The 24,446-nt window shown below is 39.1% G+C and overlaps 1 protein-coding gene and 1 pseudogene across 1 annotated transcript; one reads left to right on the plus strand and one right to left on the minus strand.

Annotated features, from left to right (window-relative positions):
- The first annotated feature begins 474 nt into the window (after positions 1-474).
- LOC132140186 (B box and SPRY domain-containing protein-like) lies at positions 475-11,675 on the plus strand (annotated as a pseudogene).
- A 5,286-nt stretch (positions 11,676-16,961) lies between these two features.
- On the minus strand, positions 16,962-20,626 carry LOC132140795 (ubiquinone biosynthesis protein COQ4 homolog, mitochondrial-like). Its single transcript, XM_059549777.1, has 7 exons — positions 20,495-20,626; positions 19,566-19,712; positions 19,025-19,121; positions 18,818-18,920; positions 18,604-18,733; positions 17,998-18,091; positions 16,962-17,204 (listed from the first exon to the last, which is right to left on the minus strand). Exons 1-7 carry the CDS (start codon positions 20,565-20,567, stop codon positions 17,012-17,014), a joined length of 837 nt encoding a protein of 278 aa, XP_059405760.1. The 5' UTR covers positions 20,568-20,626; the 3' UTR covers positions 16,962-17,011.
- Positions 20,627-24,446: the final 3,820 nt, after the last annotated feature.

Here is a 24,446-nt window from a genome sequence, read left to right on the forward strand (position 1 = left end):
GGGCTCGTAGACAAGGTATTCCTTTGAGGGGCCGTAAGCAGACCACACCCCTTTTTGCTTTAGATGGTAGCCCTCTGCCCAGTATCGATCTTCAGTCTATCCCGTTAGCTCTAACCATTTCTGGTAACCATCATGAGACCCTTTCCTTCCTAATTTTTCACTCCCCATACTCCCCGGTAGTTCTAGGTCACCCCTGGTTAGCCAGACACAATCCCCACTTCGATTGGTCTAGTAATAGTATTTTTTCATGGAGCCTGTCTTGTCATGTCTGTTATCCGCTAACCCTTCTGTCTCTCCTGTCTCTGTCTTTCTGGAGGAGCCAGCCAATTTGACTGGGGTTCCGGAGGAGTATCAAGATCTGAGGGCGGTCTTAATCGGTCCCGGGCCACTTCTCTTCCTCCACACCGTCCCTATGATTGTAGTATTGATCTGTTACCCGGTACTTCGCCCACTTGAAGTAGTTTGTATTCTCTAATGGGTCCTGAGCGCAAAGCTCTTGAGAGTTATCTGTCTGACTCGTTAGCCGCTGGGACTATTGTCGCATCATCTTTGCCTGCAGGTGCGGGGTTTTTCTTTGTGAAGAAAAAAGACAGCTCTCTACGGCCATGTATCGATTACCGGGGGCTAAACAAGATTACTGTTAAGAATCGTTATCCCCTGCCGCTTATGGCATCCGCGTTCGAGCTTTTACAGGGAGCGAGGGTCTTCACTAAGTTAGACTTGCGTAACGCATATCATCTGATCCGCATAAAGGAAGGGGACGAATGGAAGACCAGTTTCAATACCCCTCTTGTGCACTTTGAATATCCGGTACTTCCGTTCGGCCTCGTCAACGCACCTGCAGTCTTTCAAGCATTAATCAACGACGTTCTGAGAGATATGCTTAACGTTTTCGTCTTCGTTTATTTAGACGATATTCTGATCTTCTCTCCGTCTCTCCAGGTTCATGTCCAGCATGTTCGTCGTGTTCTCCAGCGCCTCCTGGAGAACCGTCTGTTCGCAAAAGCCGAGAAATGCACATTTCATGCCCACTCCGTCACCTTCCTTGGTTCCGTAATCTCGGCGGGGGGGATAAGCATGGATCCCGTTAAGGTACAAGCCGTTACCAAGTGGCCCATTCCTGAGTCTCGAGTCGCGTTGCAGCGTTTTCTTGGATTCGCCAATTTCTATCGGCGCTTTATACGCAATTTCAGCCAAATAGCCGCGCCCCTCACTGCTCTCACTTTGATTAAGTCAAGCTTTAGGTGGACCGAGTCTGCTCAGCGGGCTTTTGATTGTTTAAAACATCTATTTACCTCCGCGCCCATTCTCATGACTCCTGATGTATCCAAACAGTTCATAGTCGAGGTTGATGCGTCTGAGAAGGGCGTTGGGGGCGTTCTCTCCCAGCGTTCAGACTCAGATAATAAGATTCGTCCGTGCGCGTTTTTTTCTCACCGCCTCTCGCCTGCGGAACGTAATTATGATGTGGGGGATCGTGAACTCCTGGCCATCCGTTTGGCTTTAGGCCAGTGGAGACAATGGTTAGAGGGCTCTACCGTTCCGTTCATAGTCTGGACAGATCATAGAAATCTGGAATACATTCGTTCTGCCAAGAGACTTAATGTGCGCCAGGCACGCTGGTCATTGTTTTTTGCTCGTTTCGATTTTACAATCTCCTATCGACCTGGCTCTAAGAACGTCAAACCTGACACCTTGTCTCGTCTATTTCACTCCTCTGACGGCATCCCCACGCCCCGGGAGATAATCCCTCCGGGGCGAGTGATTGGTGCCGCTGTCTGGGGTATTGAGAGGCTCGTTAAGCGTGCACTGTCCCATTCAATTGCTCCGCGTAACGTTCCTAAAAACCTCCTATTTGTCCCTGTTTCCGCTCGCTCGGCTGTAATTCAGTGGGCCCACTCTACCAAATTGACTGCCCACCCTGGCGTTAGGGGCACGCTAGCTACGGTCCGTCAACGATTTTGTTGGCCCACTTTAGAACCCGATGTACGTCGCGTCGTGGCCTCTTGCGCTGTTTGCGCTTAGACTAAGTCTGGTCACTCTTCACCTGCCGGTCTCCTTAGACCACTTCCCATTCCTTCGCGTCCATGGTCCCACATTGGCCTTGACTTTATTACCGGCCTCCCCCCCTCGGCTGGTAATACTGTTATTCTCACGGTGGTAGACCGGTTTTCCAAGTCCGCTCACTTAATACCGCTCCCTAAACTCCCCTCTGCCAAGGAGACCGCTCAAGTACTGGTATCTCACGTTTTCAAGAATCACGGGCTTCCCTCTGACGTAGTTTCTGACAGGGGACCCCAGTTCGCGTCTCAGTTCTGGAAAGAATTCTGTCATCTGATTGGTGCGTCTGTCAGCCTCTCGTCAGGTTTTCACCCCCAAACCAACGGGCAAGCGGAATGCACTAACCAGATTATCGGTCGACTTTTGCGCAGCCTGGCATTTCGGAACCCCTCTTCGTGGGTCGAACAATTACCTTGAGCAGAATATGCTCACAATTCGCTCCCATCCTCCGCTACTGGTCTGTCGCTGTTTCACTGTTGTCTGGGATACCAACCCCCCCTGTTCTCCTCGCAAGAGACAGAGTCCAACGTTCCTTCCGTTCAGGCTTTTATTAAACGCTGTAAGTGTACTTGGAGACGGGTAAGATCATCTCTGTGTCGTTCTAGGGTTCGCGCTCTAAGAAATGCTAATAAACGTCGTGTCAAGAGTCCTAGGTACATGTGTGGTCAACGGGTGTGGCTTTCCACTATCAATTTGCCTCTCCAGGCACCGTCTCGTAAATTAGCTCCCCGTTTTATCGTACCTTTTCGGATTTCCAAGGTCATTAATCCTGTCACGGTAAAGTTGAGGCTTCCTCCTAAGCTCCGGCGCATTCACCCGGTTTTTCACGTTTCCTGCATTAAATCAGTCGTTCGCGCTCCTTCTCGTATTTCCGTTCCTCCTATTCAGGCCATTGGCACGTCAGTCTACACTGTACGCAAGATTCTTGATATGCGTCGTCGCGGTCGTGGCCATCAATTCCTGGTAGATTGGGAGGGTTACTGTCCTGGGGAGAGAAGCTGGGTTCCCTCCCGGGACGTCCTGGATCGCTCTCCCATTGATGATTTCCTCCGGAACCGCCAGACCCCTCCCTCGGGAGCGCCAGGGGGCGCTCGCTGAGGGGGGGGGGGGGGCACTGTTATGAGTCTGGTTATTCCTTCTGGCTTCTCCTTTCCTTTTCCTCCCTCTGCTGGTCATTACCTCACTCTTTCCCTTTCCCTCTTCAGCTGTTTCTCATTTGTAGCTTTCTCGCTGATCCGTTCCACCTGTTCCCCCCTCTAACCCGCTTGCTATTTAATGGCCTCTGTTTTCTTGCCAGTTGTCGGATTATTTCGTCAGAGTATGATGCTGGTAGATTGCGGGCGCTCAGTACGTGGGGACGAGAGGTCTAAGTTCCACTAGCCGGTCTCCCTGTTAGCCTGCTGCATTCCAGCCGCTCACAAAACCACGAGAGAGCCACTGACCCATTCATCGAGGACCCTCTACAGAGACCGTCCTGTGATCTTTCCTTTGTCCTTGGCAATCTGCCTGTTTCAGTTAAGAGTGACTTTTTATCTCTGCATTAGCTGCAGCTACTTGTGTTCCCGTTTGTAGAGACTTGTGTCATCGCTCTCTCAATAAACTCTTTTATTTGCACTTGGATCCTAGCTCTTCCTTACTACAATAAACTTGTTAAAATCATCTAAACCAACAACATGTATGTTAGACCCTATACCATCTAAGCTCCTAAAAGAGGTGCTTCCAGAAGATCATAGATCCTCTTCTGACTATTATTAATTCCTCATTGTCATGAGGATATGTCCCCAAAACCTTCAAACTGGCTGTTATTAAGCCTCTCATCAAAAAACCACAACTTGACCCCAAAAAAACTAGTTAATTATAGACCAATCTCGAATCTCCCTTTTCTGTCCAAGATACTAAAAAAGGTGGTATACTCACAATTATATTCCTTTTTAGAAAAAAATGTTATATGTGAGGATTTCCAGTCAGGATTTAGACCGTATCATAGTACTGAGACTGCTCTCCTTAGAGTTACAAATTATCTGCTTTTATCATCTGATCGTGGTTGTATCTCTCTATTAGTTTTATTGGATCTTGGTGCTGGGTTTGACACAATTGACCACAACATTCTTTTGCATAGACTTGAACACTTTGTTGGCATTAATGGAAGTGCATTAGCATGGTTTAAATCGTACTTATATGACCGCCATCAGTTCGTAGCAGTGAATGAAGATGTATCATATCGGTCACAAGTGCAGTATGGAGTACATCAAGGCTCAGTACTAGGGCCGCTACTCTTCACGCTTTATATGTTACCCTTGGGAGATATCATTAGGAAACATGGTGTTAGCTTTCACTGTTATGCTGATGATACTCAGCTCTATATCTGTTAGTTTTATTGGATCTTAGTGCTGCGTTTGACACAATTGACCACAACATTCTTTTGCATAGACTTGAACACTTTGTTGGCATCAGTGGAAGTGCATTAGCATGGTTTAAATCGTACTTAAATGACCGCCATCAGTTCGTAGCAGTGAATGAAGATGTATCCTATCGATCACAAGTGCAGTATGGAGTACCTCAAGGCTCAGTACTAGGGCCGCTACTCTTCACGCTTTATATGTTACCCTTGGGAGATATCATCAGGAAACATGGTGTTAGCTTTCACTGTTATGCTGATGATACTCAGCTCTATATCTCTTCGCAGCCCGGTGAAACACACCAATTTGAAAAACGAATGGATTGCGTAGTCGATATAAAAAACTGGACGACGAGTAATTACTTACTGCTAAATTCTGAAAAAACAGAGGTGTTAATTATAGGACCTAAAAACTCCGCTTGTAATAACCTAGAACACTGTCTAAGACTTGATGGTTGCTCTGTCAATTCTTCGTCATCAGTTAGGAACCTAGGTGTGCTATTTGATCGCGATCTTTCCTTAGAAAGCCACGTTTCTAGCATTTGTAAAACTGCATTTTTCCATCTCAAAAATATATCTTAATTACGGCCTATTGCTTATTACTTATAAAGCCCTGAATGGTTTAGCACCTCAGTATTTGAATGAGCTCCTTTTACATTATAATCCTCTACGTCCGCTACGTTCTCAAAACTCAGGCAATTTGATTATACCTAGAATATCAAAATCAACTGCGGGCGGCAGATCCTTTTCCTATTTGGCGCCTAAACTCTGGAATAACCTACCTAACATTGTTCGGGAGGCAGACACACTCTTGCAGTTTAAATCTAGATTAAAGACCCATCTCTTTAACCTGGCATACACATAACATACTAATATGCTTTAATTATCCAAATCCGTTAAAAGAATTTTAGGCTGCATTAATTAGGTAAACCGGAACCGGAAACACTTCCCATAACACCCTATGTACTTGCTACATCATTAGAAGAATGGCATCTACGCTAATATTTGCCTGTTTCTCTCTTGTTCCGAGGTCACCGTGGCCAACAGATCCAGTCTGTGTCCAGATCAGAGGGTCACTGCAGTCACCCGGATCCAGTACGTATCCAGACCAGATGCTGGATCAGCACCTAGAAAGGACCTCTACATCCCTGAAAGACAGCGGAGACCAGGACAACTAGAGCCCCAGATACAGATCCCCTGTAAAGACATTGTCTCAGAGGAGCACCAGGACAAGACCACAGGAAACAGATGATTCTTCTGCACAATCTGACTTTGCTGCAGCCTGGAATTGAACTACTGGTTTCGTCTGGTCAGAGGAGAACTGGCCCCACAACTGAGCCTGGTTTCTCCCAAGGTTTTTTTCTCCATTCTGTCACCGATGGAGTTTCGGTTCCTTGCCGCTGTCGCCTCTGGCTTGCTTAGTTGGGGACACTTCATCTACAGCGATATCATTGACTTGATTGCACATAAATGCACAGACAGTATTTAACTGAACAGAGATGACATCACTGAATCCAATGATGAACTGCCTTTAACAATTATTTTTGCATTATTGACACTGTTTTCCTAATGAATGTTGTTCAGTTGCTTTGACGCAATGTATTTTGTTTAAAGCACTATATAAATAAAGGTGACTTTGACTATATTTCTTTGTGGCCCGGTGAAACACAATAATTTGAAAAACTAATGGAATGCATAGTCGATATAAAAAACTGGATGACGAGTAATTTCTTACTGCTAAATTCTGAAAAAACAGAGGTGTTAATTATAGGCCCTAAAAACTCTGCATGTAATAACCTAGAACACTGTCTAAGACTTGATGGCTGCTCTGTCAATTTTTCGTCATCAGTTAGGAACCTAGGTGTGCTATTTGATCGCAACCTTTTTTAGAAAGCCATGTTTCTAGCATTTGTAAAATTGCATTTTTCCATCTCAAAAATATCTAAATTACGGCCTATGCTCTCAATGTCAAATGCAGAAATGTTAATCCATGCATTTATGACCTCAAGGTTAGATTATTGTAATGCTTTATTGGGTGGTTGTTCTGCACGCTTAGTAAACAAACTACAGCTAGTCCAAAATGCAGCAGCAAGAGTTCTTACTAGAACCAGGAAGCATGACCATATTAGCCCGGTCCTGTCAACACTGCACTGGCTCCCTATCAAACATCGTATAGATTTTAAAATATTGCTTATTACTTATAAAGCCCTGAATGGTTTAGCACCTCAGTATTTGAATGAGCTCCTTTCACAGTATAATCCTCAACGTCCGCTACGTTTTCAAAACTCAGGCAATTTGATAATACCTAGAATATCAATTTCAGCTGCGGGCGGCAGATCCTTTTCCTATTTGGCGCCTAAACTCTGGAATAACCTGCCTAACATTGTTCGGGAGGCAGACGCACTCTTGCAGTTTAAATCTAGATTAAAGACCTTAAAGTCGTATACCACGACTTAGGTGCCCTTGAGCAAGGCATCGAACCCCCAACTGCTCCCCGGGCGCCGCAGCATAAATGGCTGCCCACTGCTCCGGGTGTGTGCTCACAGTGTGTGTGTGTGTGTTCACTGCTCTGTGTGTGTGCATTTTCGGATGGGTTAAATGCAGAGCACAAATTCTGAGTATGGGTCACCATACTTGGCTGAATGTCACTTCACTTTCTTTCTTTTCTTTCTTTCTTCTTTCCTTTCTTTCTTAAATATTAAAGAGATTAAAGATCTCTTTAACCTGGTTTACACATAACATACTAATATGCTTTTAATATCCAAATACGTTAAAGGATTTTTAGGCTGCATTGATTAGGTAAACAGGAACTGGGAACACTTCCCAAAACACCTGATATACTGGCTACATAATTAGAAGATTGGCATCTACGCTAATATTAGTCTATTTCTCTCTTATTCCGAGGTCACCGTAGCCACCAGATCCAGTCTGTATCCAGATCAGAGGGTCACTGCAGTCACTCGGATCCAGTACGTATCCAGACCAGATTGTGGATCGGCACAGAAAGGGCCTCTACATCCCTGAAAGACAGTGGAGACCAGGACAACTAGAGCCCCAGATACAGATCCCCTGTAAAGACCTCGTCTCAGATGACCACCAGGACAAGACCACAAGAAACAGATGATACTTCTACACAATCTGACTTGCTGCAGCCTGGAATTGTACTACTGGGTTCGTCTGGTCAGAGGAGAACTGGCCCCACAACTGAACCTGGTTTCTCCCAAGGTTTTTTTCTCCATTCTGGCACCGATGGCGTTTCGGTTACTTGCCGCTGTCGCCTCTGGCTTGTTTAGTTGGGGTCACTTCATCTAGAGCGATATCCTTGACTTGATTGCAGATAAATGCACAGACACTATTTAAAATGAACAGAGATGACATCACTGAATTCAATGATGAACTGTCATTTTGCATTATCGACACACTGTTTTCCTAATGAATGTTGTTCAGTTGCTTTGACGCAATGTATTTTGTATAAAGCGCTATATAAATAAAGGTGACTTGACTTGACTTGAACAAGGAGTTGTGAAGCATGTTCCGAAAGAAAGGGACTGATCTTGAATGAAGCAAATCTGAAGGACCAGGCAGTTTTAGCAATGTGGTCTGAGGAAGTCAGCTGATCATCAATCATAACTATATATATATATATATATATATATATATATATATATATATATATATATATATATATATATATATATATGTTATAGTGTTATAACATTATGTCCCTGATGTCCAGATAAAGTGTAGTTATAACAGTGTAATACAGTGTGTTGTTGATATTGCCTCTTGTGCTGTTTAATTGATAGACAGATGCTAACAGTGCAATAGAACGTGTTGTGAACGTGTATTCAAACATTATAGTGTTTCTCTACTCTCTAAAGTAGTACACAAATTTTGTGTGTGTGGGGGGGGGGTGTCACTTAGGGGTCATTTAGGAAGACAAATCAATCAAATTAAATGTAACTTGTCTTGACAGCATAAGGTTGTAAGACACACTTCAAATATATATCAACAGCTAATTGACATTTAAGTACAGTAATAAATAGAATACAACATTTTTAAATATTTAGTTTCAATTTTACTTTACTGAGTAAATCATAAATTACTCAAAATAATGCTTAAAATTAGCAAAGTACTCTACACTTATGAATCAGTTTCATTGTTTTTCAGTCAGTTTCTAAAAACTAATGTTTAGATGTTAATCAATTAATAAATAATTATAATAATATATTCTAAAAAATAAGAATAAATTAATAAATAATAATGTGTGATATTCTACTAATTGTTGTGTTTTTAAGAACTCTAATGAGGAAATAAATGACAGGTAATTTCAGTTCACAATAAATGCAATAATATGCTCACATAAATACAAAAAATAAGCAGGATATGATAATTGATTGTGTACATGACTGTGCTATAGAATAGAGGATGCGGAGGGTGTTGGTTTACCTAGAGACACTGAACAACTGACTTTGAACAGAGGCTGCAGTGACAATCAACTCATAGTGGGTTTATGGGCCAGTGCGTTACTGCTAGGACCATCTGGTAAGTACATTTTCATTTCCAAAAGAAGGGGATTAATTTAAGACAGATTCAGTGCTTCACATGATCACCTTACATGTGGGTTTGAAAAATTTTGGTGACACATGCTCTCAAATATGATGACTTCCTTTCTTAAAAACAAATAAAACAAAAGCAAGAACCTTTATTTTCATGTATAAACACCCATTTATATTGTGAAAACTATAAATATGCATTAAATATAATTTTTTAGATGTATAAACCTAAAGAAAAACACAAATGAACAAAATAGTTGTGGTTCATCTCATCATCTGGTGATCAGTTAAATATTATAAATATAAAAAGTAAACCAAAGTAAAACATTTTGCATACAGTACTATTTTTCCTCAATTTTTTCTGTGGACACCTTAGCACATTCTTTCAGCCCCCTTCGGTTGCCCAGACCTGCTTACACAGCGCTTACACGGTGTAAAAACTATTTTCACTCAGAAATTGATAGTACATTTTAGCCCAAAATGGTAATACATTGAATTAAACATGAAATACTGAAGTAGAAAACCTAAAATATGTTTGTGTTGAAAAATTTACTCCAGTGATCTTTACAGTGTACTTTACAGTATTTCATTTTGCAGTGTACATATGCTTTCCAGATGGGTAAAATCAAGTTTTTAATATTTATTAAGTGGTTTTTTTGAAGCACTGGCATTCTACATTCAACTTCTAATTTTCTTGCTCTGAACATTTTTTTTTATCTTTCTTTCCTTTAGCCCATAGATTAATGTCACCGGGGCGGACTCAGATGACCAACCACCCCTGACTTAGACACCACCGTGAGGAGCCGACACCACAGGTCCGCAACAGATGGACAATGCAGACAAGAGGTAATTTCAAAGGAATAACAATCTTTATTGAACACAATACATCAAGGGGCACAAGCGTGATAGACTTCAGTGTCTAGGTCTTCTTCAGCTACGGATAGGTACTGATTGTATGTCGCAGTTTCGCCCTGACGGCGACTTCACCAATGGGGCGGCTCACTTCGGGCTCGGGCAGGGAGTATACAGGTAAGGATGCTTCTCAGTCAAGGATACTTGCGTCGATACGCAGTAGTGAGACAGTGGTTTAAAAGCTTACTTCCTCAGCAATGCTGCATTCTTCAGGACTTCGACGGTGAATAGACAGGTAAGGATTCCTCGCAGTACAGAGTACTTTCGTCAGGGCACATTAGAGAAAGAGGGATTTAAAAGCTTACTTCCTCAGCAAGGCTGCATACTTCCAGACTCAGACGGTAAGTAAGAAGGCAAGGATATTCCCCACAGCAATATGTTCCTTCCAGCTCAGCTGTTTCACTCTGGGATTCCGACGGTGAGTAGGTATCATAACTTTTCACAAACGTATAGGCAAGGGTTGGGACCGCTTCTCAGCAAAAGCACACCACACTCGTGTTCACCACAAATCCACAGCAATGAATCAATGTGTAACAATAAGACAAAAGCACTGCAATTCACTCACACGATAGGGCTGATCAGAGGCCTCAATCCATTTGTTACACTCCCGTGGGGGATATTCAATCCTCAATTCCTCTTCAGCACACTCTGAAACACATAGCTTCCCCAACAGTCAAATTTACATTCACTGTATCCTCTTCAAGCTTTTCGAATGTTTATAAGATGAAATCAATTCACTTATCTTTCGCTCTCCCTTCCCAGCGCAGATCCAATCAATAAATCCGTCCAGCAAATTCCCACAGGCGAACTCTGTTCCAGCAGACTTCAGTGGGCGGCCTTCACCCCAACGAGGCTTCACCACAGCCCAGTACACTCCTAATGCAGACATCTTCAATAGGGAACCTTTTCCCCGGAGACTTCATCAGGAAACCTGCACACCCCCATAACTTCCCCGAGCAAGCTTGGGCCCAACTCTGCTCCGGAAAAAAAACAACTCCCAGAAACTTCTCTGAATAGCCCTTTTATCTTTGGCTTGTAAAGCAGGAAGCCTATGTGAACGCCGCTCCTCTCTCTTTCGCACCTGCAGTGCATTAGCGCTAATCAGGCCGGACAATGTTTCTGCCACACCCGGAACCGGAGTGGGATGTGTCGCACACAAATCGTTCCCTCGAGAAACTCGTGACTCGTCAAGAGGGTTCCGCTCTCTGAGCGTTTTTGTCACCCATGACATTAACTGCACTACGCTTTGAAGCTAAGATGGTCAGTCCTCTTCTCTCCCTCTCCAATGACCAGCACACCTTAACTTTCCTGCCCAAACGTCAGCGTCAGTTACCCCCCTCTGACGCGGTGCAGTTCGACAGCTGGCCTAATGCCCTCTGCTCCCCTCCCATGTCCTCTGGTACTCACAGCTGGATACTTGATGTGGTCACGAGTGCTGCCTTCAAAGTTGGGGTAGGCTATACCAGCATAGAACGCAAAGGATCTGGCAATGGCGCACGGCTCGGCTACAACACAAAATCGTCGACTTGTCTTTCTGTCACGATGGATGTAATGTGGATATCACAGTTGCTAAAAAGCTCAAAAGAGTGGGACTGCTTCTGGACTGGCTCAGTCAGACCCTACTGTTCTATGATCCTGAATCTACGTCTGTGCTGCATATAGTCAGACATGCTTTCAGTGAACCGTTGCTGGCTGCTTGTGCTGTGGCTGATCAGAGTGTCTCCATACTGCACTTGAACACACAATGAATGTTAATGAAGGCTCTGAAGATCTTGGTGTGAATGTTGGTGGATGCAACATTATGCAATATTATTTGAACCAATGGTCATTTTTAAACATGTTTTACATTATTTGTGCCATTGAACACCAATATATGCAAAAGTAAGAGAAAGTGCGTTTAGTTATAAAGAAGCTAATTTGCCAGTAATCAATAATTCCTTGATTTTGCAAACTTGCTTAAAAGAACTACAAGCATATGCCATTGACATATTTTTTTATTTATAAATTAATAATTAATTATATATAGAAATTCTAAATATATATAGTAAGTCTACTTATGTCATTCCTGTTCAAGGACACTTTTGAATACAGACAAGGTTTTTTTTTTTTTTTTGACAATTTGCAGATAACTGCTACAATTAAAAAAAAATGTTTTGAAAAGTTATAAAAGTTTAAGTTTACTAAGGAAAAGTACTGTACATATGAGGTTCCTGTGATATTTATTTAAGCGTTATACCAAAAATAGCCAGCAGGTGACACCAAAATGCATTTCCTTTCACAAATGTTTCAATTTCTGTTTCAATAACTAACTAAACTAACACCAACTAAAAACCTAATATGGAAGCTTGAGACTCACACCTTTCAAATAATATATGTTTTGTAAATTTACAAGTTTTGATTCTAAAATATTGTAGTAATTCTTGTAATAGGATGACACCATCTACTAGGGGGAAGAGCTCGCTAAAAGATATTTAAGTCCCATAAACATGGTAACGCGATAGCCAATTTCAAAACGTTTTTCACAGGAAGAATTCTAAGCTTTCAAATAATAATTAATTTATGATGGGTACACCAGCTGGGTTAAGATTCAAACTTGTCCAAAGTCCAAAGAGTTTGAAAAGCTTCAATGTAATGGAAAATATGCATCAAATAACGACATAAAAGAATCTGCATGTCTTCAGAAGATACGGCTTATATTGCATGATTAGTATGGGCAACATTCATAGTACTTTTATGGTATTTAGTTGAAAGTTTTGGAACTAAACAGCCCAAATTTTATAGATTTATTCTGTTATGTTCCTTAAATAATAATAATAAATAAAACAAAGCCCTGTAATGCACTAGCCACTTGTGCAGGGTTATTTTTCTGCCCTTGGTTCAAGATGCTGGGATAGGCTCTAGAACTCGTGTAACCCTTCAGGGCTGGAAGGATGATTGTTCGACCCTCAGCAGGAGTCATCAGCTGTGGCCTTTAGGCAGTTATGTGTTACCATCATGATGTAAAACTTTTCTTCTTTTTTTTTAACAGTATATTTATTTATTTTTTCAGTTTGTATTTTACAACAGATTACACAGTAAAAATCATACAGCAAGCATTTTACACCCTATTCTCCCACCCATCACCCCATCCCATCACAAAAGGGGAAAAAATAAAAAAATATATTTTTTTTAAAGATACCTAAATCAAGTAAAAAGTATTTCTCAAGTCTGTAAAGAAGATCATGATATTACCCTACTCCCTCCGAGTTTGTTGTAGCAAACTACCAAGATTTGCATGGTTCCTTAAGAATTTAATAAAAGACAACTTCAAAAACATTTTGTTTATTTTTGACAATATACATGATCTTTTCCATTGACATATTTGATGCCATTTCTTTGATCCACTTTCCAATTCTTGGCGCATTCATATTTTTCCAATTAAGAGCAATTATTCGTTTAGCTTGCAAAATACACATCCGGCCTGAATCTGACCTCTTTGCTTTGTAAGAGAGGACTGATAGGATATATACCCAGAATAAGAAGCTTAGGATCCAGTGGTAATTTCTTTAATAGAATTTGGTGAATCATATCAATTATACCTTGTAGAAAAAAAGGCTTCACTTTCTAGCATTCCCATATACATTACGTTACATTTACATTTAGTACAAATGAGGACAATGGAAGCAATCAAAAACAACAAAAAGAGCAATGATATATACAAGTCTCAGTTAGCTTAAACACAGTACATGTAGCAAGGGCTTTTAAATAATATAATACATATAAAGAAAACAATACAAAAAGATTAGAAAGGTAGTTAGAATCTTTTTTTTTAAAAGAATATAATTAGAATAATGAGTGCTAAAGTTAGAGGTGCAAATAACGATGGAAGAGATTAGTGTGGGTATGAAATAACAGGAAAAAATTTTATGAGATGAAAAATGCATGTAATAAATGTATTTATTATATTATGTCCCCCGGAGGGAACATTTAATTTAAAAGTCCGTAAAAGTGACTTTTTGCTTCTTTGGGATGGCACAGTTAAGCAACGTTCTCTTGCAGAATGCAAGCTAGAGGGCACATAAGACTGAAGTAATACATTTAGGTAAATGGGTGCAGAGCCAGTGGTGGTTTTGTAGGCAAACATCAATGCCTTGAATTATACAGTGGTACAGTGTACCTCTTGCCTCATTACGCTTTATACAGGTATCAGGAATATTATCATTAAACTTGTGCAGCATAACAGTTAATGTATGTTCGCATCAGCCATTTATATTGAATGAGTTTCAAACTACTATTGATTGTCTGTATCTGAGCCTTCTTGCATGCCTCATTCCAATCCTCTAGAGATATTTCATCATTTATATCTTCTTTCCATAATCTTAGTTTGCATTCTGAGGATTCATTAGACCCTGATACAAACAATTCATTCAAAGAAGAAATTGAACCTTCATCATAACAGTGACCTATAATTGCTGCCTCTAATGGGAAGATGACAGGAATATATACAGGAATGATTTTGAAATGAAGATATAAAGCTTCTAAGTTGTAGATATTTGAAAAAATTGGTATTTGAAAGGACATAAATACTTTTCAGCCCATATCTGAAATCCTGGATCACATTTCCCATGTTTAAAATTAACATTACCCCAAACAGGACTGAAATGTGAACAGGAGGGGTTAATGTTCAAATATTTACAAGAATCAAACCAAATTTTAATCATGTTCAGTACAATAGGGTTGTCTGTGTGTCTGTTTTTTTTTTTTATATAATTTTTTTAGGTATTTGAGATCTGCCGAATACAGGTATAAGTGCAATGGTAATTTTGGTTTGATAGAACATGATTCCAAATCCATCCAAGCAGGAGGGCATTCAGATGAAGGTTTGGACCACTTGAGGTTTGGACATTTAAGTCCTCTCTGATTAAATGATAGGTATAATAAAGGTAGACATAGCCTGGGATGTTTATTTTGCCAAGTTGGTAAACAATTTAATTCTAGTAAACAAATATGAGGGAGGGGGTAGGGGAATATTTTGAAACAAAATAGAGACATTTTGGGAGTATATTTATGTAATGAATTAAACCTTCATAATCATCCGGAAGAAGGAGGCGGGAACCGGCGGACAATCAAATAACATTTTAATAATACAAATTAAAGACCAAACAGCGCGTCAGCCCCTCACGGCGACTGACGCGCACAAAATAAAAACCAAAACACAACTAAAAGCCCAGGCCTGGTCCTCTCTCGTCCTTCACTGTCGTCGCTCCAGTTTTATATCCTTCCATCTCCTACGTGGGACTCGAGACCGGCAGTGGGTCGCAGGTGTCACTGATTTGCCCAATCATTGCCGGCCTCACTCCTTGTTCCCACGTCTCTCGGCCCCGCCCCACTCGCCACAATTTATTTTTAGGATATTTATCCTGCCAATCATTTAGATAGGTAAAGATGTCCAGCGTCCTATAGCTGAGGCAGTTGCTTTTAAAATTGGGTCATTATTTATCCGAGCAATCTTTTTCACCTCATGAACAATTTTTATACCCACGAATGTAAAATTATCTGTTGAATCGAAGATAGAAGCATAATCTTGGTTATTTTCTCTATGATTCATTCCCATTATAGATGATTTGGAGTGATCAACTTTATATCCAGATATTTTTCTAAAAGTTTCAATGAGAACCAGGAGTGCAAGGACAGAGTTGTTCTAGATGTCTCTCTTGGATTCCACAAATATCATTATGGGCCTTCACTGCTATGGCAAATGGTTCTATTGCAAGGATAAATAATAAAGGTGAAAGATGACTCCCTTGTGGGCAACTCATGGAGATACTAAAAGATTTAGAGACCATTATTGGTAAATACTTCTGCGGTGTGCCCAGTACAAAGTAATCTATAACCCATTTACAAAATATATCACCAAAGCCTTAAATAGGTAGTGCCATTTGACGTGATCAAAGGCCTTCTCTGCATCAAGAGAAAGTAAAGCTGTGTCTTTTGCCCCTCTCTGGCTTAGTAAAATGTTGAGCACTCATCTGATAATAAAATGAACATCTGATAATGTCTTCCTTGAATAAATCCATTTTGGTCCTCTCCCACCACCCTCATGGATGTAGGGAGAAGACCATTCCTGAAAGACTCGCCTGTAAAACTTCTCTTAATCTTTAAAAATGCACAACCAGGTTTTTGGCCTCCTGGGAAACAACAGTTTGCACATGCAACACAATGATACACTTGGTATTCAGACTTTAAATAAGTTAAACATAAAATATATATTTTAATATAATATAATATATACACACACTTAAATAAGATAAATGAACTGCCTCTTTTGCAGGCACTTTCCGATTCAAACACCTATGTCCCCACTAGAAGGTAGCAAAGGACAATATTCACTGTCTTCTAGTTCATCAGAGAATAGACTTTGCTCAGCAGCAGCAAATTCGCAATGGATACAAATAAATGTGTTATATTATGAAATTTTTTATTTATTGTTATATTATGCATCTTTATGTTTATTGTTATCTGAATGCAGACTACTGCATGGTTTTCACTTTGCACTGTTAACTGTATCAATATTAACTTGTTTTAAAAGAAAAATCCAAAAATGTAAGGAAATATCTGATCACAGATATGTAATCAAACTGACTGATAATTATTTTGAGATATTTTATTATAAATAAACATTAAAATTACAAAATATAATATCTGTGAAAATAGTACAAATTTTTCAATAGGTACTTTTGTCATCACTTCCACATATTTCAGACTATATAATGTCTATTATTATTATTATTATTAAAACTTTCAAAATAAAAAATAAAAATAAGGATGTCAAAATTTTTGTGTTTATAGAAATAAGATGTTTATAGAAGTTAATAGATGTTTACAAAATGTTTCAAATTAAATATTCTTCATCTTCTTTCTGAACAACCTAATTACTTCACTATTCATGCATAGTATTTTTACATTGTTACATGACATTTTTTTGTTTTGTTTTTTAGTGATCATTTCCTGTCATAGGAGGAAGAAGAAAAAGGTGATCTTTGTTGCCCACAGAATGTTGATTTCCCACAAGCTAAAATTTTCATCAGTTAGACAGGTGAGCGTACTACGAGTTTGAATATGTATTCTTGATGGATAAGATCAGATTGACAGGTGGTGGCTCAATGTTCAGCTCATGTCTCAATTTATCAAGGTTCTGCTCCCAGCGCCGTTCATAGAACATGCTCAGAACACATCGGGCACGACCACCATTGTGCAGAGCCCATGGTCCCAGAGACTGAACCAGCAACTGTAGACGACTGATATCAAACAAAGAGAGACACATCAAATTGTATTTATTAACCCATACTTTAATACATTTATATGATGAACACATGATTTTGACAATTCAATGGAATCTGAGTGTGCAATAAAATCTAAATACTGAGAAAAATCGCCTTTAAAGTTGTCCAAATGAAGTTCTCAGCAATGCATATTACTAATCAAAAATTAAGTTTTTATATATTTACAGTAGGAAATTTACAAAATATCTTTACGGAATATAATCTTTACTTAATATCCTAATGATTTTTGCCATAAAAGAAAAATTGATAATTTTGACCCATAAAATGTTTTTTGGGCTACATTACAAAAAATATACCCCAGCGACTTAAGACTGGTTTTGTGGTCCAGGGTCACATATGTTTATTTTATGGCAAATTAATCAAATATACTAGAAATGACATCACTTGACTATCATTCTGTCAGTTACCACAGACAATAATGTTGCCTTACGACAATGTTAATTGCTTGGACAGTATGAACTTACAGTCAAAGTCTAAGGGGCAAGACGTTCTATAGATTTAAATACGTTCTATAGATTTAAAATACGCAAAGCTTGTATTTTTGTTAAAGCATTTATATTCATCCTTCCATATTAAAATGTGTTATTAAGCTCTGAAGTAATCTTTTAAAACATGGTGTCAGAGTTTCCAATGTAAGATTATTACTATATAAACGTTTTATGCTTGTTTGTTAAAATGATAGACCATTTCAACAGTAACTGACATCATGATGCTGTACACAGACAGATAGTCTATCCTGTTAACTCACCTGACAGACAGACGGAGGGGTCCAAACATTGCACCCAGAACACACATGGGCAGACCAGTCTGTGCAGCTTCAAACAATTTCACAACAACCTCACCTGTGGGTAAGAAATAACAGGAACATTTTTTATGAGATGAAAAATGCATGCTATAATGTATTTCTTATATTAAATAAGAAATATTTAATATTTCTTATTAAATAAGAAATATTTAATAAGAAATATTAAATATCCCCCCCCCCCCCCAAAAAAAAAACAACAACACTAAAAAAGAAACCCTGGAGATCTACCTTACTGCAGAGTTCTGTTCCAACCCTGATCTAACACACCTGTCTTTTAATGATCAAGTGCTCCTTCAGATCCTTAGTTTGTTCAGTTGTGTTTGATCAGGGTTGCAGCTGAACTCTGCAGGAAGGTAGATCTTCAGGAACAGGTTTGGGCACCCCTGATCTAGGGGGCTCAATGTACTTCAGTGGCAAAATAGCCCTGATGCATCACATTTACACTGAACCAAAAGCGGTGAGGGAGAGCTATCTAGACATACACACAAAAAGTGGAAATTATACACACCTGAAAAGTAAACGTAATTTGTTATTGTATCAAATGCTCACCTAGCATATTGGTTGGCATATTAAGCAAGGTATGCAAAAGGTCATGGACCTCACGATATCGTTGCATGACATATGCTAGCTCCTCATCGTCTACAAACTTTACATCAGCTCTTGAGTCAGGGGTGACTCTCTGAAAAAAGTTGAGATGACAATGGTTAATTTGACCTATTGGTAAATGTTAAATGATAATTTCAGGGTTTTTAATTTGTCTTACATTTTCTTCTAGGAAACGGAGATACTCTCTTCCTAAAGTCCCATCTGGCAAAGCAGACATTCGAGTGAGGTCTAAAGTAGACATACGGATTCTTGGACGCTCTCTAGAGACATAATTTGAACATAAAGGCAGTAGCAAAGTTTGGATAATGAATGATGGAGCCATAAACAGTATTAACAGTAGTCCGAGTAAACAAATGAGACATACTTGAGAATAGTGCAACCCTCTGGGTCATTTCTCATCCGATTCCTTAACTTGATCAGGGCCTGGTGCCCTGTGGTTTCCCCAAGCACCGCAACCATATCTGTTTTGGTAAAACATGATAGCTTACATGAAAGTTTTGAATCATGGGGATTACTGACGGAATTCCAGCTCATACGATTTAGAAAATATTATCTCATAATAAAGCTGTCTCCATATTTTATCATGTTTAAATCCATTCCACATAATTCTGAAGGTTTGCAGATTAAATTTAGGATGAAGAGTCCAGGAACCAAGAAAATTTATGTTATAGTAGAAAGTTGAAACACTTTCTGGCCTGTGTTATTTAATGAAACCTAATTACAGAGTTTTTATTCATTAAATATTTTTCAGCAAAACAATTATGGACTTTCCATTGAGACTGAAAAAGAAACTAACAGCTGTTATTTAAAGATCATTTCGTCAGGAAGTGCAATCATAAATAGAGTGACTTCATGCTTACTATTAAGGGCAAACATAATGAATGACTATTAAATAACAGTCTCACCATGTCTGTAGGGGTTCTTCAGAGCAACGACACCAGAACCTAAAGCCAAAACAGCCTTCTGAACAGAACTTGTTGGGATATGACTTGGATAAAACCGTCCATCATACTGCTTTGAATCTGAGCTTGTGTGCTGCTGTCCGGTGAGTACTGAATGCAGGAGAGAGAGTGATAGATCTTGAGGTTCAAATCCTGAGACACAGCAATCACAGTTAACAGATTCAACTTCTCTAAATTCATAGTACTGTGATTAACTATCACTCCTGCAACCTTACTCATCGTGTCATGAAGCTTACATTTAATTTACTACAAAATGTAGTAAGAAACCACCTTGCTGTTGAAGGTACAATTTCATGCCTTAGAGTATGTTACACTGTAATATATAAATTATAGGCTATCATATTTCAGACCAAAAAAAAAAAACCATTTATATTTTGTATAAAGCAAATTAAATCCGTTTTAAGACCATTATAATAACGTTTTTACATAGTGAAATTATTTCCACGACAGTTAGCATATCCGCCGAATGTAATTACTGTAATAAATAATGAATGAACTGTTTTGAAATTACAAGAGAGCAAGTAAAAAGCATTTTTTTTTTTATAAACCGAGCTGGAATATGGTCGTACGAGTTACATGCTGTAATTAAAATGAATTATTTGGTGCTGTCAGCAGCTGTATGATAATCGGTGAAATGTCGTTTAAAGCTGTCGTTTGACATGCAATATTAAGCAACCCCTAGCACATTCTGTAGTTGTAGTACGTTGTGCTAACTTAGATGACAGATCAACATAAACGCTTTCACAGTAACTGGTTAGCTAAGCTATTAGCAAGGTCATATATTTTTGCAGTCAAATCCGCGTATACTATGCAATTGAGCATATTACATATGGAACTATTTAAACTAAAAAAAAAAAACTTTGTAAAAATACCTCCATATGAACGTCGACAATAATATCCGCGAGAGGTTTTTAAAAAACTAAGAGCACCAGACAGACCACGCATAATGGATTACAGGGCACTGCACGTGGGGTAGATGACACAGCATGTATGGCAAGCTGTTTTAACGTTTAGCCTAAGCCTAACCGTGCGTTCACACTGCTGCCGGCGAAGGGGAGGAGGTTAGTGTGCACACCTTGCATGATGTCAGAACCTGTCACATTAGGTTTGAATACCGGGGGAAGCATGTATATGATTATAATAAATATTTGAAAGTTGTTTTTGTTGTTATGTTCTTATAATCTGTTGTAACATCTCTCTGACAACTGAATTATCTCATTGTGAATTTGTTATTTTTGTCATGAAAAAAAATAAACATTAATAAAAGACATCAAGCCACAACTGGCATTTGTTACATATTATAAAGATTTTTATTTAAATATATTAATTGTTCTGCTGCATTTACTCCACTTTTATACTTTGCTGGAGTTAGGTTGTGTGTTTTTTCCCCAACCTTGTTGATCAAAAGCAGATCCAGGTTTCGAAACACTTGTGAAATGCTCCGGTGCTGTGAATCAACATTAGTCACGTGACATGGGTGTTTAAAATCACACTACGGAGCAATGTTTCAAAATGTGTACGCTTCGGGATCTTGACAGTTTCACGTCAGCCATCCCTAGGATAAGTTAACCTCATCAAATATTTTAAATGTGAAAGTAACAAATTGATCGATGGAAAGAACTTAACAATTTTCCTTCCAGTGATTTTGAGTTGTTCAGTTTCACGATTACTTTTAATTTATTTATTTAGCTATATATTTAAGCTTATTGGGATATATACAATTCCGATTCTCAAATCTAACTGGAGAAGAGGCTTTCTAACAGTTTTGTTGATATTTCAGCAGTATTAGTACAGGTACTTGTCTATGTTCTCCTTACACCGTGTCCGAACTACATGCAACACAACACCGCAAAACGCGGTAAGGAGTATCTTTTCTATATTAATCAAAAAAATTAATAAATTAAATTAAATAAAAAAGTTGTCCTAACCAGTCATGACGACGACACGCAAAGTGTCTATTTCCACGACATCGCAGCTGGAGCAACAACATACAAACTATGACAGTGATAATCTCAGATACTGATTATGTGCTTCATTTATTTTTTTATGTGCCTTATTTATATATATTTTTTATGCTTAAGTAAATTATTAGCAGTTTTCTTGGGAGTAATTCTCAAAGGCTTGATAAATACAGCTCCAGAACCTCCAGCCACAAAAACATAGTTTTTTTTTCTCTTCTGCAGCTGCCCTCAACAAAAATTCCAATAGTCCATTGTGATTTCTTATTTGCCTCCATGGCCAGTAAACATGACATTAACTTAATTCAAACTGTGAGCATTTGAACTGGCACATTTTGCACATCTTGCACTAATTTACACTAATAACAACTTCAACTATGAATGTCTACAATGCCCCACTTTCACACTTCCCCAAAAAGTCCTTGTGCATGTACACCCACACAGGGGCGCAGATGGGATTTTTTAACTGGGAGGGACCAAGCTGCTCAGCAGTAAAAAAAATTCAGTCCAGAAAAATCACCAGCTCAGTCATAGACAACAGTACAATTGCATCTCAAAAAATTTGAGTATCATAGAAAAGGTCTTGTAACTTAATTCAAAAAAGCAAACTTTTTTATATTCTAGATTCATTGCACAAACTGAAATATTTCAATATTTTTGTTTAAATTCTGATGGTTACGACTTACAGCTTAAGAAAATAAAAAAATTCTGTATCTCAAAAATTTTAATATTCTATTTTGAACTTGAATGATTATTTTTGAGTATAAATACAGGGTACCTCCTAGGCTAGTTCAGAACATGCAAACACACTTATGGGAAAGACTATTGACTTGACAGTTGTCCAGAAGACAATCATCAACACCCTCCACAAGGAGGTTAAGCCACAGAAGATCATTGCTGAAAGGACTGGCTGTTCACAGAGTGCTGTATCAAAATATATTCATAGACAGTTGATTAAAAGGAAAAGGTGTAGTAGGAAAAGTGCACAAGCAACAGGGATGACCACAGCCTTGAGAAGATTATCAGGAAAAGCCGATTCCAGAACTTGGAAGAGTGTCACAAGGAGTGGACTGAAGCTAGGGTCAGCGCATCAAGAGTCCCTACACTCAGACGTCTTCAGGAAAAGAGCTACAGCTGTCACATTCCTAGAACCATGCAACTCTTGAACCAGAAAAAACATCAGAAGCATTTCACCTGGGGTAAGGAGAAAATGAACTGGACTGTTGCTCAGTGGTCCACAGTCCTCTTTTCAGATGAAAGTAAATTCAGCATTTCATTTGGAAATCAATGTCCGGAGTCTGGAGGAAGACTGGAGAGGCACAGATTCCAAAGCTCAATGTGAAGTTTCTAAAGTCAGAGGTGATTTGGGGAGCCATGATGTCTGCTGGTGTTGCTCCATTATGTTTTATCAAGTTCAAGGTCAAAGCAACCATCTACCAGGAGATTTATGGGAGCACTTTCATCTTCCATCTGCTCTTCCAGCAGTCCCTGCCCACAGTGCCAAAACCACTTCCAAGTGGTTTGCTGACCATGATATTACTGTGCTTGATTAGCCAGCCAACTCACCTGACCTGAACCTCACAGAGAATCTATGGGGTATTGTGAAGAGGAAGATAAGTAACATCTGACAAACAATACAGAGGAGCTGAAGGGCGCTATCAAAGCAACCTGGGCTTCAGTAACGCCTCAACAGTGCCACAGGCTGATCACCTTCATGCCACGCCACACTGAAGCCCAACCAAGTATTGAGTGCATAATTAAACCTACTTTGGATTTATATTTTTCTTTAAAAGTTTCCTACTTTTGATTTTTCTAAGCTATAAGTCACCATCAGAATTAAAACAAAAAACTCTTGAAATATTTCAGTCTGCGTGCAATGAATCTAGAATATAAGCACCATCGTCGTGTGTTTGACAACAGAACAGAACAGGTACGGAGTAATGGTTAGATTATTATTGTGCTTCAGCCTGCGTCTGCCCTGACCCGAATCTTTAGCACCAAAACAAACACACCCATACCCCAACAGGACCTGCTCCGGTGGCCGAAAGAGCTAAACGTGCTGCAAATGACAAAAATACCTGCAAATTAAGAAAACATCTTCATCAGTTTGACAACACTTGCTGCAAATACTCACAATACAAACAAATAAAGAAATGTGCTGCAAAAACACAGACCACATCAGAAATATTTAAGGGAACTGTAAAGTGACAAATATGGCTGGGACATAATTGATCAATGTTTGATCTGAAAAGATCTTTGTTTATTTTAACAATCCTGGTCATACGATTCCTTAGCTTTTTTTGTGTGTGGATATTATTAGCCTAAATAAGTTTACTAAATACACAATAACGGTAACTGTGAACGGTTATGTAAGCTGGCCAACTTAATTTTACAACTTACATTACAAAAACTAAACTTAGCCTATGGTTTTACTATTGAAATGAATGAATTTATAAATGTATTTATTATATTAAAAAAGCACACAAAAAGTGGTTACTGTAATCATGCACAAATTAACCATGGATTTACTACTCTAACCATAGTTTAACCATGGTATTTGTACAACTGTGGTTATACAAATGGTAATCAATACTCAAAAACATTTTTTACATTTGCAGCTTGTTTTTGTATTTCGTTGTGTTGCGAGTATTTGCAGCACGTGTGCTGTCAAACTGATGAAGATGTTTTCTTAATTTGCTGGTGCTTTTTCTATTTGAACGCGTTTTGTGAAGTTGCAGCGCGTTGAGCTCTCTCGGCCACCGTGCCTCGCCCCTTTTATGAAATCTTCACCCCACAGGTACATACACAACCATGGCAATGACGATCGCGGAAACAAGCAAAGATGACACACAAGCAAATTCAAACA

This window comes from Carassius carassius, chromosome 5 (genome assembly GCF_963082965.1).
Source record: "Carassius carassius chromosome 5, fCarCar2.1, whole genome shotgun sequence".
In the NCBI taxonomy this organism is placed as follows: domain Eukaryota; kingdom Metazoa; phylum Chordata; class Actinopteri; order Cypriniformes; family Cyprinidae; genus Carassius; species Carassius carassius.

What these genes read in the sequence shown, in the direction of transcription:
- LOC132140795 (XM_059549777.1), bottom strand. Translation starts at nt 20,567, where the DNA reads ATGCGTGGTCTGTCTGGTGCTCTTAGTTTTTTAAAAACCTCTCGCGGA. An exon ending in TCCGTTTCCTAGAAGAAAAT is followed by an intron (nt 18,734 to 18,817) that starts GTAAGACAAATT and finishes AACTTTTTTCAG; the next exon opens with AGAGTCACCCCTGACTCAAG. An exon ending in CCCCTCCGTCTGTCTGTCAG is followed by an intron (nt 17,205 to 17,997) that starts GTGAGTTAACAG and finishes GTTTGATATCAG; the next exon opens with TCGTCTACAGTTGCTGGTTC.